This window comes from Penicillium manginii (genome assembly GCF_028828005.1).
Source record: "Penicillium manginii strain IBT 31320 chromosome Unknown utg000002l:1.0-5564898.0:1.0-5567710.0, whole genome shotgun sequence".
Lineage (NCBI taxonomy): Eukaryota > Fungi > Ascomycota > Eurotiomycetes > Eurotiales > Aspergillaceae > Penicillium > Penicillium manginii.
In genome coordinates, this window is record NW_026643103.1 from 2,279,035 (window position 1) to 2,295,008 (window position 15,974).

The following is a 15,974-nucleotide window of genomic DNA, read 5'->3' on the forward strand; positions in this document are numbered from 1 at the left end:
CAATTACTCGCCTCCGCTATGGCTCCTCACGCTAGCTCGGACGCCAACGCCCTAAACGGGTCGGTTCGCCAAGAATCCTCGCCTCTCTTCACCGTCCAGTCTCCCAATGTGGAGTATACCGCCGACGAGATCAAGAGTCGCTATGCCTATCAAACTACTGAAGTCACCCGCACTGCGGACAACAAGTTGATTGCCACCCCCAAGGCTTCCAACTACCACTTCAAGGTCGACCGCAAGGTTGGCAAGGTTGGTATGATGCTCGTCGGCTGGGGTGGAAACAATGGTTCCACTGTCACTGCCGGTATCCTCGCCAACCGCCGCAACCTCACCTGGGACACCCGGGAGGGTCAGCAAAAGGCCAACTACTACGGTTCCATTGTCATGAGCTCCACTGTCAAGTTGGGCACAGATGCCAAGACCGCTGAGGAGATCAACATCCCCTTCCGTGACCTGCTTCCCATGGCTCACCCCAACGACCTGGCCATTGGTGGTTGGGATATCAGCGGAATGGACCTGGCCGCCTCCATGGACCGTGCCCAGGTTCTTGAGCCCACTCTCAAGTCTCTGGTTCGCAAGGAGATGGCTGAGATGAAGCCCCTGCCCAGTATCTACTACCCTGATTTCATTGCGGCCAACCAGGAAGGTCGTGCCGACAATGTTCTTGAGGGTACCAAGGCCTGCTGGGAACACGTCGAGAAGATCCAGAAGGATATCCGGTAAGAAAAAGCCAATTCTCAATTATCAGAAACACAAGCATATGGATAATGAAAACTAACTCTTCATAAAGTGATTTCAAGGCTGAGAACGGTCTGGACAAGGTGATTGTCATGTGGACTGCCAACACTGAGCGGTACGCCGACGTCATTCCTGGCGTCAACGATACCGCTGAGAACCTGATCAACTCGATCAAGAACGGTCATGAAGAGGTGTCTCCCTCCACCGTCTTCGCCGTGGCTTCCATCCTGGACAATGTTCCTTTCATCAACGGATCTCCTCAAAACACCTTTGTTCCTGGTGCTCTCCAGCTGGCTGAGCAGCGCAAGGCCTTCATCGGCGGTGATGACTTCAAGTCCGGCCAGACCAAGATGAAGTCGGCCCTGGTTGACTTCCTGATCAACGCTGGTATCAAGGTCACCTCCATCGCCAGTTACAACCACCTAGGCAACAACGACGGCAAGAACCTGAGCTCGCAGAAGCAGTTCCGCTCCAAGGAGATCTCCAAGTCGAACGTCGTTGACGACATGGTTGCCGCCAACAGCATCCTTTACGAGAAGGACGAGCACCCCGACCACACCGTTGTTATCAAGTACATGCCCGCCGTTGGTGACAACAAGCGCGCTCTGGATGAGTACTACGCCGAGATCTTCATGGGTGGTCACCAGACCATCAGTCTGTTCAACATCTGCGAGGACTCTCTGCTGGCCTCTCCCTTGATCATTGATCTGGTTGTTCTCGCTGAGATGATGACTCGTGTCAGCTGGAAGGAGGACACCGAGGGTGCCGAGTACAAGGGCTTCCACAGCGTGCTGAGCGTGCTCAGCTACATGCTCAAGGCCCCTCTGACTCCCCCGGGTACCCCCGTCGTCAACGCTCTGGGTAAGCAGCGTTCCGCTCTGATTAACATCTTCCGTGCTTGCGTTGGTCTCCAGCCCGAGTCGGAGATGACTCTCGAGCACAAGCTGCTGTGAGAACACCATGCATCAATGATGATAGTGTCTACCTGGCTCCGTTAAGCTACTTTCGGTTATTCTTATCCCGAACTACCAACTAGTTGTCACTCATTAATCAACGCGTTCGATATCAATATCCTAAACAAGGGAAGCATTCTAACGTAGTAAGCTATCTTCATAATACCTCCGTAACAATCGTAGCAGTAGCAATGGTCTATTTGGTAGCCCCCAACTCCGAATACGCATTTAAAGCCAGCTGCCCACCGAGATGCGCATACAAAATATTCCCTCCCTTGATCTCACCCTTCTTAATCATATCAACCATTCCAGCAAAACTCTTCCCCTCATAAACCGGATCCGTAATAAAAGCCTCCATCCTCGCCGCATACTCAATAGCATCCCAAGTCTGCTGATCCGGCACCCCATAAATACCAGCATGATACCTATCATCAAGAATAACATCCTCATCCGCAATATCCTCCTCCTTCAGCCCAATCTTAACAGCTGTATTCCGCGCAATCCTCAACACCTGAACCCGCGTCGCCTCCACCGTCGCCGAAGCATCAATTCCAATAACCCTCCGCTTCGCATCACCAGGATACAAACGCTCAAGCAACTTAAACCCAGCAATCATGCCCGCAAAAGTCGACCCCGTAACCGCACACACAAGAACAGTATCGAAGAAAACTCCCATCTCCAGCTCCTGCTGCCGGACCTCGAACGCCCACCGCGCAAATCCAAGACCGCCGAGCGGGTGGTCCGACGCACCGGCGGGGATGTAGTAAGGTCGCTCGCCATTAACCTTGCACTCCTCCACCACAGCCGCGGCGGTATTCTTATGCTCGATGCCAAAGCCCGACGGGTCGAGACGCACATCTGCGCCCATCAGTCGCGATAGCTGGATATTGCCCACGGAGTCATAGCCCCGATCTACCCAGTCGACCCAGTGCTCCTGGACAAGTCTGGCCTTGAGACCCGATCGTGCTGCGACGGCTGCAACTTGGCGGGTGTGGTTGGACTGCACGCCGCCGATGGAAACGAGGGTGTTGCAGTTTTGCGCGAGGGCGTCGGCGAGTAGGTACTCCAGTTTGCGGGTCTTGTTGCCGCCGTAGGCGTAGGCGGAGTTGAGGTCGTCGCGCTTGGCGTAGATGTTTACTTTTGGGTGGGGGGATGTTGAGGCGAGATCGGCGGTTATGCGGGGGAGGAGGTGAATCGGCGAGGGGCCGAGGAGGAGGGGGGTGCGTGGGATTGAGGAGAAGGGGGCTGGGAGGGGGAGGTCTTTGTTTAGGTTTGTGTTGGCCATGATGAAGTTGGAGTTGGGGGTTCAATTGGTAGTCTTCAAGTTCTATGTTTGGTCCATCTGTCGTTCATCTCTGCCCTCTTTATACCCACGGTCTTAAGGTTGAAGAAGGAGGGGTTGTATCGTCACTTTGGTAGGAGAGAGAAACCGTACGCCTTAATGATATCCTCATCCGGTTAGCTGTCGGGCTATCTTTGGAGTACATACTGCATGCTCCGAAATGGCCCCGAAGTCGGTCTTGCTGCGGAGACGGTGGAGTCGTCGAGATAGTGTCGCTGTATTGGGGTATCCCATGGGATGGGCTATCGTATGATGGACGAGATAACGTGCTATCTTGTGGCTTGTATAGTGGGTCTCTTCAGGCACAGACAGATAGCGTGAACTGCTCTTGGATATAATTCCTTGATTTTTAGGATTAATAGAATTCATTTCAAAGTATACTCCCAGCTCCGAGTCGTAGTCGTAGATCTACTCAATACTACTAAACACCCACAAGGTTCTGCGGGGTGAGGACCTTGGAAGAACCTTCTCAACCTACAAAGATGCCTTGGACCCGCAATCTTCGAATTCAGTTCAAACTTGAATAATATACAATCTACGAAATCTGCGTCTGCGTCTGCGCTGAATTGTACTACACTGAATGGAAAATGGTGGACATCACAAAAGAGATTCATATTATTCACATCGAGCCTTTTGGGGGATAATCATCAAGGTCAGGCATCAAACGGCCATCAAACAATTTATTTCATATCAACGACGCAGCGGACGCAGTCACCCTGCTTCATTTGCTCAAAGGCAGTGTTAATGTTGTCCAGAGGCTCGCGGTGAGTGATGAACTCGTCCACCTTCAGCTCGCCGTTGAGGTAATCGTCGACAAGACCGGGCAGCTGGCTGCGACCCTTGATACCACCGAAAGCACATCCCTTCCACACACGACCAGTAACCAATTGGAAGGCTGAAGACAGTTAGTAATGGCACAAACAGGAATATCGTGATTTCGAGTAAACTTACGGCGAGTGGAGATCTCCTGGCCAGCGGCAGCAACACCGATGACAATGCTCTCACCCCAGCCCTTGTGGCAGGCCTCGAGGGCAGCACGCATGACACCAACGTTACCAGTGCAGTCGAAAGTGTAGTCGCAACCGCCGTCGGTCATCTCAATCAAGTGCTCCTGGATGGTCTTTCCGGACAGCTTGGTGGGGTTGACGAAGTGGGTGGCGCCGAACTTGCGAGCCCAGACCTCCTTGCCGTCGTTGACATCGACAGCAATGATCTTGCCAGCCTTGTTCTTGACAGCACCCTGCATGACGGACAGACCGACACAGCCGGCACCGAAGACGGCGACATTGGAGCCTTCCTCAACCTTGGCGGTCACGACGGCAGCACCGTAACCGGTGGTGATACCGCAACCCAGCAGGCATGAGCGGTCGGTGGAGATCTTGGGAGTGACGGCAACGACGGAGATATCGGCGACGACGGTGTACTGGGAGAAGGTGGAGGTACCCATGAAGTGCAGCAGGTCCTTACCGCGGGCCTTGAAGCGAGAGGTGCCATCGGGCATGACACCCTTACCCTGAGTAGCACGGATCTTGCCGCACAGGTTGGTCTTGCCAGACTTGCAGAACTTGCACTCACCACACTCGGGGGTGCTAGAGGATGTGGTCAGTATGGAAGAACTTGCTGACATGAATCAATGGCGAAGGGAACATACTAGAGAGCAACGACATAGTCGCCAGGCTTGACGGTGGTCACGCCCTCGCCGACGGACTCGACGATACCAGCACCCTCGTGTCCGAGGACGATGGGGAAAGCACCCTCGGGGTCCTTGCCAGACAGAGTGTAGGCATCTAATTGGGAGGTCAGACTTTGCTTTTTGGCATTTTCTTGCTTTCGTTTCTTTCTCCATCTCGATTGCTGGCTGGGACTCGGAGCTTACCGGTGTGGCAGACACCAGTGTGGTGAACCTGGATGCGCACCTCGTGGGCGCGGGGAGGAGCAACCTCGATATCCTCAATGGAGAGGGGCTCAGTCGCAGCCCAGGCGACGGCGGCCTGTATGTTTGTTAATCAACCATTCGAGAGACAATGGCAGGCAAGACTTTTGAGGTGGGTGTTTGGCCCGACGCGGGGTACCCGACGTCATCCGCGTAGCGGGGTGTGTTTCGGATCTTCTGGAGCTTACCTTGCAAGTGATTGTCTACAACATTGAAAGTTAGTATATAATCGCGCGAGAGGAAGAAGCTTTCGATTTCTGAGAGACAAAACATACCTTTCCTACTGTGCTAGCCATTGTGTTCTGACAATCTGGGTGAGGTGGTCAGGATGGGGTTGGGTGGGGTGGAAGGGGGAGAGCAAAGATGGTAGACTCACAAGATTTGCAGATGACGGGAGAAAATGAGGGAACCAAGAGGTTTTTGAATGGAAAACTTCCTAGTGGAGCCGAGCCTCTTGGAGGAGTGAGGGGAGTGGGGTGGGGGGGGGCAGCGATGAAGGAAGTTGAATGAGGAGACGGAAAGAAGATGAGGGGCGGCCGGGTTGGCCGGTCTCCAACGGAATAGGACCCGCGGGTTGCTCAGCGAAGTCGGGGAGGTTGTTAGCTGTTTGCAACCTTGGAATCATCTAGGTCTCCCCGCAATCAGACACCTGCGGGCTCCTAAAAAGGTAAAGCTTTCCGCCAGAATTGCCGGTTCGATAGTACTACTAGTCTTCTCGATCTTTGCAGTGGGCCGTATTAGTCCGATGTCCAATCATTACCTCTGATAGTTTAGGCTGACCTACGATAGTATGATAGGACCCTATGATAGGATGATAGCATTCATCATATTCAAGGATATTTAGTACACTGGCAAGGCCACGGCTCTATTTTATATCTTTTGTATTTTATTAGGACCGGGAAAGGTACCGATGGAACGCATCTCCCCTCCCCGTCCGAATCACTATGGTACATAAAAGGAGACCAGGTGTCCACGTAATCTCTCCCCCATCACGCACGCATGAAATGTGACTTCCTCTCTTCATGCGAAGTGGAGGCAGCTAGATAAGCTTGGACTTGTTTGACCCGGGACTCCGGAGTTGGGATTGCCCGGAAGGCACCCGGAACGCTTCCGGCCCCAGAGCAGATCTGCCCTCCGGCGCACTGTCATCTCCCCCAGTGCTCACACCCCGTCTCGGTATGCCGATGACGGGTATGCAGCTATCTTCTTTAGCGGCCCTGCTGCATCATAGCGGCATTCTGTTCCTGGAAGCGCTCGTTCAAGCGGGCGGATCCCTTGAGTTGTTTGTCGACGCAGCGCAGGACACATTGCTCTTCGCGGTTGATGAGGGACTTGGTGGTGAAATCGTTGACACAGTCGTCGAAGCAGCGCTGGACCATCTTAGAGTACATCTGTGGTATGTTAGATATGGAAACGAAGGGGGTGTATGATCGGGGAGTTGATGATTGGAGTTTTATTGATCCCGACGCAGGGTGCGTTGGCATTCACGGTACCATTGCACCTCGACGGGATATCAAAAATTCCATCAACGGGCGGCTCGGGGAGGATAGGACGTACGGTCATGAACTCCTTCATCTGCTTGCGCTCCATGCGGGAGGCGAACTCGCGTTGCTCGGTTTGGTTGAGGCTGCAGCGTGTCATTAGCGTCGGGTCCGGGGGAAATCAAGACAATTGGTATTGGAATTGACCACGGAGCAGAACCGATAGTTGCACATACCCGTCCATTATGTGTGATGATGAGGATGAAGGAAGAAAACGTGAAGATGGGAGAATCCTTAGATGATGAGTGAAGAGACGCAGGCGCGGAGCTCCGAAGCTGGTTCTGCGGCCCGCGCAACTACGTTTATCCGGAATAGGTCACATGGTAATCATGTGACTCATGGTTACGGGTGGGGAATTAGAGATGGGATGAAGAAAAGTAAGTTAAAAGGTGATTAAATGAATTAAGTGGATCATGATGGCTGTAGAAAATATGGAATAGAATATTCAGAGACTCTCGGCAGATCCAGGTACTGAGAATATTGAATAGGTATGTGTATACTCGTATACGCCGTATATACTCCGTATTTAATGTGGGTTGGTACCTGAGGGTCCAGACCCTGAGTCCTAGCTATACATCACTACGGAGTAACCAAGTATATGGAACTTATTCTATGCTAGACTGTATAGTAACATAGTACCTAGGTATACAATGTAGATTCACTTCTCTCCCTACTCTCAAAGATATTCAAAGTATAGTAGAGTACTGGTATAACGACGTATACTACACAGTACTGTACTCGCCCTGCCGAATCCAGCGATGCCCCCAGGAACTTCAACCTTGGGTCAGCCATCTATTCATAGCTCTGCCCTCCTCTAATTTCCCCTGGCACCTTTTTCTTCTCCTTTCCTCTCTTCTCTCTCCTCCTATCAGCCTCAACCAGTCACCCTCAACCTCAGCTACCATCGCCACCCTTGCGACTCATCCATTCGCCTTCTGCCCAATCCCGGACCTCTTCCTCTTTCTCGGCCTTGTCGCATCCCTTCTCTTCCCCTTTCTCCTTCCCCTTCCACTACTCCCTCTCTCTACCCCTACTGTCCCCTAAAGTCTCCCTTTCAGCGACCTGTTCATCTGCTTGTGGCCCTGAAATCAACTTTTTTGTCCTGTTCCTGGCATCCCGTGCTTTGGGGCCCAGCCTCCTCTCCCCAGAATTTCCCACACGAGGGCGGTGACGCAGGTGGTGCCCATCGACCCGCGATTCCATCCCCCCTCAACTTCGAGCCCCCTCTCAACCCAGCCACATCATACCACTCGTCGTTGCTCCGACTCTGGGAACACCATGGTGACTGGTAAATCGCAACCGGGCATCGAGCCGGTGCAACTCCCACCGACCTCCCCCAACCCCGTCGCTTCCAACTCTCCACCCTCTCGACGAGACCTCGCCTCGTGGTGGAGACAGTTTAAAAGGAATACCAGGAAAGAAGAACTGAAAGGTATGTCTCATGTCGCCAGAATTCTCCCAACACATTGCGCCTAGTCGCCTGTCCCTCCCGACCCTTGTGCCTCTGTCTTCTTTCTTACTGGATTTCGGCGATTGCCAACATTTCCCCTGAACCATCCACAAAATCACTTGGTGCGCGGTACCAGCGGGACCTACCCCGCGGCCAGACATTCCCGATGAGAAGGTTGAGATCACCATTGATTCGGATAATTGGACATTCACGCTCTTTCTCTATCTATCAGCCTTTCTTCCTGCATATGGAATACTAATCTCCTTGGCGCAGAAACCCCGCGCGGTATATTCGGCATCCCACTCAATGTCAGCATCAAATATGCCAATGTGGCCATCTCCCTTTCCAACGAACATGGCGAGAGCTTCATTTATGGATATGTGCCGATAGTCGTGGCCAAGTGTGGCGTGTTTCTCAAAGAAAAAGGTTAGCATAACACAGCATCATCGCCGTCGCCGCTCCCAAAACATGCGCTGACTGTCCTATAGCTACGGATGTGGAAGGTATCTTCCGACTCAATGGTTCCGCGAAACGTATCAAAGACCTCCAAGAAGTATTCGACTCCCCAGAACGTTATGGAAAGGGCTTGGATTGGTCCGGATACACGGTACACGACGCCGCCAACGTCCTCCGTCGATACTTGAATCAGTTGCCGGAACCCATCGTCCCACTCGAATTTTACGAACGTTTCCGTGAGCCCTTGCGCATTTACCAGAGGCAGGTTCAAGCAGGAGTCGAACCCGCGGAGGCCGAGAAGTTCGATCACGCAAAAGCCGTGGAGACCTATCAACAACTGATCATCGCACTCCCGCCCCTGAACAAGCAACTGCTTCTCTACATCTTGGACCTTCTTGCTGTGTTTGCCTCCAAGTCAGACCAGAACCGAATGACCTCCGCCAACCTTTCCGCGATTTTCCAACCTGGCATGCTGTCGCATCCGCAGCATGACATGTCACCAGAAGAATACAAACTGAGTCAGGACGTTTTGATTTTCCTCATTGAAAATCAAGATCACTTCCTGGTTGGTATGAGTGGAACGGGGGCGGATGAACAGCAGGTCAAGGAAGTCGAAGCTGGCATTCAGCCCCGGCCCACAACGACGGGTTCAAATATCCGCCGATCGGCATCCAACGCCAGCAACAGCAACGAGAGCAACCGCAAATTGGACACGCTGCGCCGCAATGTATCTGTCTCTTCCCGCAATTCACGCACTTCCAATACGGCTCCTAGCCCAGGCACTCCCACATCTGGGGGCGGTGTTCACCGAAGCAATACCCTTCCGTCCAAAATGGGGCCAGTTTTGACATCGGCGCGTTTCACGCGAGCAAATGAGAACAACACCTCCACCCCATCTGGGCTCTCTGTCTCCCACCAGAGTTCTCGCTCGGCCAGTCGAGCTCCATCGCTGCAGGAGGAGATGGAGCAAAAGGCCGAGCCCAAGGAGGAACCGAAACCAGAACCCACCACTGAACAACGCAATCCTGGTCTAACTACTACCTCATCAAAGGGAACGACACTTGTCCACACCTCAACTCACGGCCCAGTCCCCATCGCCACGGCCGAACGCCTGAGCATCACCAATCCTTCTCAGTTGCAAGAAATTTCGCAAACTCCCGCTTCGCCGCCCTTTCAGGCTGTGACGCCAACACGCGAGCGCAAACTCTCCAACATCTTCAGTAAATCCCCTCCTCCGGACGGAGATCAGAGGGAGCCGCGTCAGCCTAAACGTCTACAGAAGAGGCGGATACCCGGAAGTGCCAGCCTTAGTGCTCAGAGCTCGTCCAATTCACTCCACGGCACCCCATCGGACCTCAATATCGCGGAGATCGCCTTGGATACAAAACGTGAGCCGCCATCCATGGATCTTGCCGTTGGTGACACAACTCCCAAACCCCCCCAACACCGCGACTTTGAACAGGGAGGCTCATCCTTCAGAGTCCAATCCAGCACTCGTAGAGGGCTCCATCCAGCATGCTACGGAGGGAACGTTGCGACCACATCAATCACGTACCCCATCCATGAACTCCCGCTCGTCATTCACTGACGCGTCGGACCTTGAACAAAACGATGACGGGTCTCATTCCGAGCGTCGAGATCACAGGCGTAGCTGGCGATTCCACCGCTCTGCTAAGCGCAGTAGTGAGCAAGTTGGCCTTGGGCTTGCATCTCCACCTTTGGCAGCCACCAACCCGGCTGCTGAACATAGTACCACATCTTTCGGCAGTGGGCATCAACCGAGCAATGATCCTTCCAGCCAACCGCTTAGCTTGGATGCTGGCATCTCGAGTAGCGGTACATCTGGCACTGAGCCTGAGAGGAAAAGTCTGTTTGGCAAATTCAAGGCTAAAGTTGCGCAGGTCGTGAAGGACGATCGTGAGCGGGCCAAGAGCCCAACCCAAGACATTGAACCATCGCCGAGCCAACCGCTGTCTCCTCCTGCCAGCGATGCGGCCAGCAAGCCCTCCGTCGAAATTCCCACTGAGCATGCCAAGGAAGAACCTGTCCGCTCGCCGGTCTCCCCACTGCCTGGAGCGGGACTGCCTCCGCCGATCCCAGAGGAGCCACACAGTCCAGAAGCTGCGACTGCAGTGCCATCATCTGAACACAAAGAACCACTTTCTTCTAATTCCCAATCGTTATCGACCGAGACACCCACAGATGGGTCCAGCGTGCCAAAGGCAGAAGGCCAGGCTGAGGTACAGAAAGAACCGACAGTTTGAGTCCCCGAAGCCGGATGGTATTTTTTTCATTTCCTATCTTTCTCTTCCCCTCTCTTCTCCTCGTTAGAGCCATCATTGTCGAATATCCAGAGCCAATGGTTCTTATATTTGCTTCTACACGCATTCCGTTTCTCTGAAAGGTGGCGGCTGCCTTGTTGACCATGGGTTGAATGTTGAAATTGTTAGCGGGTGATCTTCACATCGCCAACAACTTTGCTGTTTCTCGCCTTCTCTTCACCTCATGCTCTCGCCCTTGCGCTTGCATTTTTTGGGCACTCGGGATCTATGTTCTTCTCTTCGCGGGATTTCGCTCCCCCTTGCCCACTTTGCCCCTCTTATCCCTATCCCCTCTCCTCCCCTTCGCTTCCCTGTGTCGCATCCTTGGAGCCCATATACTCCTTCATATTTCTTGGTCACGCTGATATGTGGTATGATTGTACGTCCCTATGTGATTGCAGCCGGTCTGTCTTTTGTTTTCCCCCTTGTTACCTAGCTGGGTCTGTTTAGGGTGCGTTGCTGCGATTCCTCTTAAAATGGGGATCTGTTGAAAGAACGGCGCTTAAACTTTGTTTTCTCATTGATTGCTTGCAAGGGATCTTTTATTTCCACAGTAACGAATGTATCATACCTTGTAAATTCAAGCTACTACTGCAGTGTACGATCCACGCCAGTATCCAACTGCGAAGGGATAATATTATACTACAGCTCAGGCTTCAACTTTGACGACAGCTCCAAAAGCCCAATCCAATAAACAGTAACTGACGACCACCAAATAAGAACTACTAGTAATACTAGGATGTCACAGCTGGGTACCTCATTTCAAACTAATTTATACAACTTGAAGTCCTCATACTTTACTTCGTAGCTCTGACCGCCAAGAACCGCAATACGCCAAACCCGATCGGGCGATTCCCTTCTTCACCTCGCATCACTTCTTCACTTCCGAGCCAACCGGAGTCCTTTCAGGTTCAAAACAGCTGCGAGACTGTGTGTACCTGTGCCTGGTGAGCTTCAATGCGCGCATCATGGCTTCAACTACCTCGTCCCCGGCCGTGAACGCCACTATGTCTCAACCCCCCTTCGAGAAACCCTCTGCGCCTCCCATCAATATCCTGCCTTCGCAGCTGGCTCGAATCTACTCCCTCGTGCATCCCACCCTCCTCTTAGCATTGGCAGCCTCGCGCTTCGAAGCAGTGGTCGCCAACCCTACTCGGGAATTATTGAACAATCTGCCATGGCTGGCACTGTTGCAACTCTTCTACGTGGTCCTCTGTGTCCCACCAGCTGGCTCCCTCGAAACCACTAGCTCCGGCGATAACGAAGAGAAGAAGAAGGCTTCTCCTCGCTCCCCTACAGCTCCTCGTCCTGGAAAATCGGGTCATCGCCGGAAGCAAGCTTCTGGGAAGAATGTCTGGGCTGGTCTTTGGGCCAGATTGATGGTATGTCCAAATGTTCCCTCCGCAGCATTGCGAAGCAGGTGATATGCGTTGTGTATTTGTGTTGTGTGCTCACAGTTATTGATCCAGCCCGCGCTCCTGTCCGTCACTCTCACAACCTTCATCGCGACTCCCGTCCTGGCCGCTCTCCTGGTCTTGTTCGGCGCTCCCCTGACAACACACAACGCGGAGACCGTGCTCTGCGCTGCCCACATGGCATTCCTTTCTGCCTCTGGGCTAGTTTACGCTCACGGTGTTGACGGCTTGGTGTGGAAGGAGGTCTGGGGAATCGCCCGACCTGCGGATGCAGTTTGGGGTGGCGCCCTGGGTACCGGACTTGGTGCTTGGTTCGGCGCCATCCCGATCCCTCTGGACTGGTGTGTTTGATTGATCCATGAGAGATATTCCAAAACTATGGAATTATTTGGCTGACATTTTCCTCAGGGATCGTCCCTGGCAAGCTTTCCCTATTACCATCCTTGCCGGTGCATACATCGGTTACGCAGCTGGGTCGTTGATTTCGCGGACCCCGTTCCTATATGGCAAGCGAGTTCAATTTGCACCGGAGGCAATCGAAGAGGATGAGAAGAAGACCAACTGAGTCTCCGAGTGTACACATCGAATGACATCAGATTTGGATCAACAGGAATCCGTGAAGATTATAAAAGAAATAATCTCGGAAGCTTCGCAGGTTATCAATTCCAATGGCCTCAGCCATGATAGATAGTAGCCAAATGCCTCCATCGAGACCCGATACCACAGTTAATGTATACTAGCAATTTTCTTTCCAGTCCTTGTCTGTCCCTCTTATGAATTCAGGAATCACAATTTCCCAGACTCCTTGAAGCTGCCGTGTCTGCCCACCCCTCCGCTGAACTTAGCCGCGCCAGCAATGGCTTCTTTCGAAATGACTTTGCTGCCGTTCTGGAATTCGTACGAAAGTGCATCTTCTAAGGAAGATGCCTCATACGCGCTGTAGTAGCATGAACGACGATCGGTATTAAGACAGAGTTCAGGAAATGCGATGAGCTGCTTAGCGATGTCCAAGGCATGCTGCAACGATTCTCCCTTAGGCACAACGCGACTAGCCAACCCCATCACCAGAGCCTCTTTAGCTTCAACCGGCCGGCCGGTAAGAATCATATCAAGAGCGCGAGCAAGTCCAACGATGGCTTGTAAACGTACCGTTCCCCCGTCGATTAATGGCACGCCCCAACGGCGACAGAATACCCCAAAAATAGCGTCTTCTTCCACGACCCGGATATCTGCTAGCAAACTTAGCTCCAGCCCGCCTGCAACTGCATATCCGGCGACTGCGCCGATCACTGGCTTTTGGATCGTCAATCTTGATGGGCCCATGGGACCTAAGTTGCGCCCATTTACGGGCTGGAGATTCTCGCCAGGCGCATCATTATCCTTCTTTTGCGCGACTTGGTGGAGATCAGCCCCAGCGCAAAATGTGCTTCCTGTGCCAGTCAGAACGCAGACTTTCTGTGATGCGTCGGCTTCGAAGGCGAGAATAGCGTCATAGAGCTCCCTGGCTGTTGCGGAGTCTACTGCATTCTTTCGATGAGGACGATTAATCTGAATAATCGAGATACCAGAATGCGAGGCTTTATTGACGATGATTGAATTCTCTGTCATTTTGTTGATGTTGAGCTGGTAGATGTGGATATGAAGTTAGTATAATCGTAGTCGTAAGGTAGTCATAGTTGGGGTTGGCGTTCAAGAGTAACCCGAGTGCCTCGGCTCAATCCCCACACTTTCTCCCCTCCAACCACCCCCGGGTCGACGACATGTCGTCTGCGTGCATCATTTGCCATAAGCGAAAGGTCGGTGAAGGTTCCTGCGTCCCCTATCCAACGAAACTTGACCAGCCAGGATTGAACTGAACCTCCCAGGTGCGCTGCGACCTGGCGACCCACAATCCCTGCACCAACTGCAAAAAGTCCGAGGTGGAGTGCAGGTGAGAAGACAGGACCCGCTTGACTCAAGGATATGCTGGATTAGCCTCTAATCCTCGCAGGCCATATACACGTAAGCGCAAGCGCTTCACCAACAGTCTGTCGCCCAGTCGCGACGCGAATTCAGCAGACCCATTGAGTCGGCGCAGCTCACAGCTTCCCGCCGACGCGCCCGCCGACAGAGGCGCGCGTCTGTCATCGGCCAGTCCCTACGAAGACAATGTCTTGCCCAGTGAACCATTGCCGCTTCCGGTGAACAATGGTGAACCCGTCATAAAAGAGGAAAGCTACCGCGGGCGGAGCGAGTACCTGGGCGGGAGTGTGCCGTTTGATGAGAACATGGTGAAACCTGGTCATGAGACGACGAGCCCCAAGACATCCGCCGCCGATTTACAGATGCTGCGTGACCAGGGTGCCTTCGAATTACCACCGGAATATGTGCAAAGAGAACTAATGGCCAGCTTCAACAAGTATTGCTTGCCTTGGACCCCCGTCATTGATCCGAAATGGTTGGACGAGGGTACGCCTCCTTCCATGCTTCTGCTACAATCCATCTTTCTGGCTGGCAGTCGGGTTTCCAAGGCGCATTTGGACTATGCCTCGAGTGAGGTCTTTTATAGACGTGCGAAGCTGCTCTTCTTCTTTGGCGGAGGCAATAACTCGCTCATATCCATCGTGGCGGCTTGCCTGCTACATTGGTATAACCCCGTGGGCCCGGAAGATGTCTCGACAGATACCAGTGGATTCTGGATCCGCACCGCTGGGGCCATGGCATTCCAAATCGGATTGCATAAGGAGCCACCGCCAAATGCGAAAGATCGCGGTCTTCGCCGACGATTATGGTGGTCATTAGTTGTATGTGGTTTTCCTCAATCGACCGTGGATACTTCTTTCAAGGCAGAAACTGACGAGGCTAGATTCGTGATAATGTCATCTCAGTCGGAGTTGGTCGACCGAGAACAATCAACTTGCGAGACAGCGACGTGCTCCCTCCGTCACCGAACGACTTCCCCGCTTGGAACTTCCAGGCTCAGCTATTCCTCGCATATTGTTCGATATCATGCCACCTGGGTGATACAGTAGAATGCTACCTCCGGCGTGAAATATCTCGACAGCGAAGAGTTGACCTAGAAAATGCAGTCTACAGGTGGGCAAAGCAGGTGTTCCCTAAATTGCACTCCTCAGCCGCGGTGCAGGAAGATGCCATTACTTCCCACCACGAGGTTCAGCAGCTGCTGGTCATGTACTTTGTCGTCCTCACCATCATCCATCGATCGCCCACGCCAAACAGTGTTCCCCCAGCCGCCTCGTTGGTGGCGTCCTCCTTCATTGCCGGCATATATGAGGAGTTCCTATTACGCGACGAGCTTCGCTACTTGGGGCCCGTCTTTGCATTTTACCCACTCTGCGCAGGGCTATCATTACTGTCATGTTGCCGTTACACCCAACTACAAAGCACAGCAGAGCATGAGCTAACCGTCATGAAGCTATCTCTCCAAAAACTTTCCGAGAGGTGGCTTTCCGCCGTCGGACCACTGCGAGCTCTGAACAAATTGACCGAAAAGGTCCGGGAACAGGGTACCCTCGACGGGCCCCCACCAGCTCTGGATGTCGATACAGCTTCATTCTTTGAAGGCTTTGACATGAAGCTTTGCAAGCAGTGGAGCTTGATAGGACATACATCCGAGCCAGTAACAAATGCAAGAGCAGAACGCACTTGTACGTTGGCAGAAGTACAAGAAACCGACGATGCGCTACAACCATTTGATGCTCGGCCAGATGAAGCCGTTGATAATTACAATTTTCCTCCGCTCGATACAAATATGGAGACATTTGGTACCAGTTGGGAAGGCTCAGGCTTTGATTGGAGTGGATCTTGGCTGCTAAATATATAATGCCT

At 52.8% G+C, this 15,974-nt stretch overlaps 8 protein-coding genes across 8 annotated transcripts; 4 read left to right on the forward strand and 4 right to left on the reverse strand.

The window, feature by feature from the left end:
- Positions 1 to 18: 18 nt before the first annotated feature.
- On the forward strand, positions 19 to 1,688 carry N7533_002115 (inositol-3-phosphate synthase INO1; the record flags this gene model as incomplete). Its single annotated transcript, XM_057098765.1, has 2 exons — positions 19 to 716; positions 788 to 1,688. The coding sequence occupies 2 exons, from the start codon at positions 19 to 21 to the stop codon at positions 1,686 to 1,688; spliced, it is 1,599 nt and encodes a 532-aa protein (XP_056963901.1).
- Positions 1,689 to 1,884: 196 nt separating this feature from the next.
- Positions 1,885 to 2,973, reverse strand: N7533_002116 (putative 1-aminocyclopropane-1-carboxylate deaminase; the record flags this gene model as incomplete). The annotated part of the gene is made up of 1 exon (XM_057098766.1): positions 1,885 to 2,973. The coding sequence occupies one exon, from the start codon at positions 2,971 to 2,973 to the stop codon at positions 1,885 to 1,887; it is 1,089 nt and encodes a 362-aa protein (XP_056963902.1).
- Positions 2,974 to 3,710: 737 nt separating this feature from the next.
- N7533_002117 (bifunctional alcohol dehydrogenase/S-(hydroxymethyl)glutathione dehydrogenase) lies at positions 3,711 to 5,259 on the reverse strand (the record flags this gene model as incomplete). Its single annotated transcript, XM_057098767.1, has 6 exons — positions 3,711 to 3,925; positions 3,982 to 4,619; positions 4,682 to 4,817; positions 4,907 to 5,021; positions 5,152 to 5,166; positions 5,239 to 5,259. 6 exons carry the CDS (start codon positions 5,257 to 5,259, stop codon positions 3,711 to 3,713), a joined length of 1,140 nt encoding a protein of 379 aa, XP_056963903.1.
- Positions 5,260 to 6,171: 912 nt separating this feature from the next.
- On the reverse strand, positions 6,172 to 6,688 carry tim9 (protein transporter TIM9; the record flags this gene model as incomplete). The annotated part of the gene is made up of 3 exons (XM_057098768.1): positions 6,172 to 6,354; positions 6,521 to 6,590; positions 6,681 to 6,688. The coding sequence occupies 3 exons, from the start codon at positions 6,686 to 6,688 to the stop codon at positions 6,172 to 6,174; spliced, it is 261 nt and encodes an 86-aa protein (XP_056963904.1).
- Positions 6,689 to 7,782: 1,094 nt separating this feature from the next.
- Positions 7,783 to 10,674, forward strand: N7533_002119 (uncharacterized protein; the record flags this gene model as incomplete). The annotated part of the gene is made up of 3 exons (XM_057098769.1): positions 7,783 to 7,936; positions 8,443 to 9,824; positions 9,877 to 10,674. The coding sequence occupies 3 exons, from the start codon at positions 7,783 to 7,785 to the stop codon at positions 10,672 to 10,674; spliced, it is 2,334 nt and encodes a 777-aa protein (XP_056963905.1).
- A 1,025-nt stretch (positions 10,675 to 11,699) lies between these two features.
- Positions 11,700 to 12,711, forward strand: N7533_002120 (PIG-F family protein; the record flags this gene model as incomplete). Its single annotated transcript, XM_057098770.1, has 3 exons — positions 11,700 to 12,113; positions 12,189 to 12,487; positions 12,555 to 12,711. The coding sequence occupies 3 exons, from the start codon at positions 11,700 to 11,702 to the stop codon at positions 12,709 to 12,711; spliced, it is 870 nt and encodes a 289-aa protein (XP_056963906.1).
- Positions 12,712 to 12,932: 221 nt separating this feature from the next.
- Positions 12,933 to 13,754, reverse strand: N7533_002121 (enoyl-CoA hydratase/isomerase family protein; the record flags this gene model as incomplete). Its single annotated transcript, XM_057098771.1, has 1 exon — positions 12,933 to 13,754. The coding sequence occupies one exon, from the start codon at positions 13,752 to 13,754 to the stop codon at positions 12,933 to 12,935; it is 822 nt and encodes a 273-aa protein (XP_056963907.1).
- A 257-nt stretch (positions 13,755 to 14,011) lies between these two features.
- On the forward strand, positions 14,012 to 15,969 carry N7533_002122 (transcription factor domain-containing protein; the record flags this gene model as incomplete). The annotated part of the gene is made up of 3 exons (XM_057098772.1): positions 14,012 to 14,076; positions 14,137 to 14,929; positions 14,992 to 15,969. Coding segments are annotated over 3 exons (1,836 nt in total), but the record flags the coding sequence as incomplete, so codon positions are not given.
- Between the last annotated feature and the right edge of the window lie 5 nt (positions 15,970 to 15,974).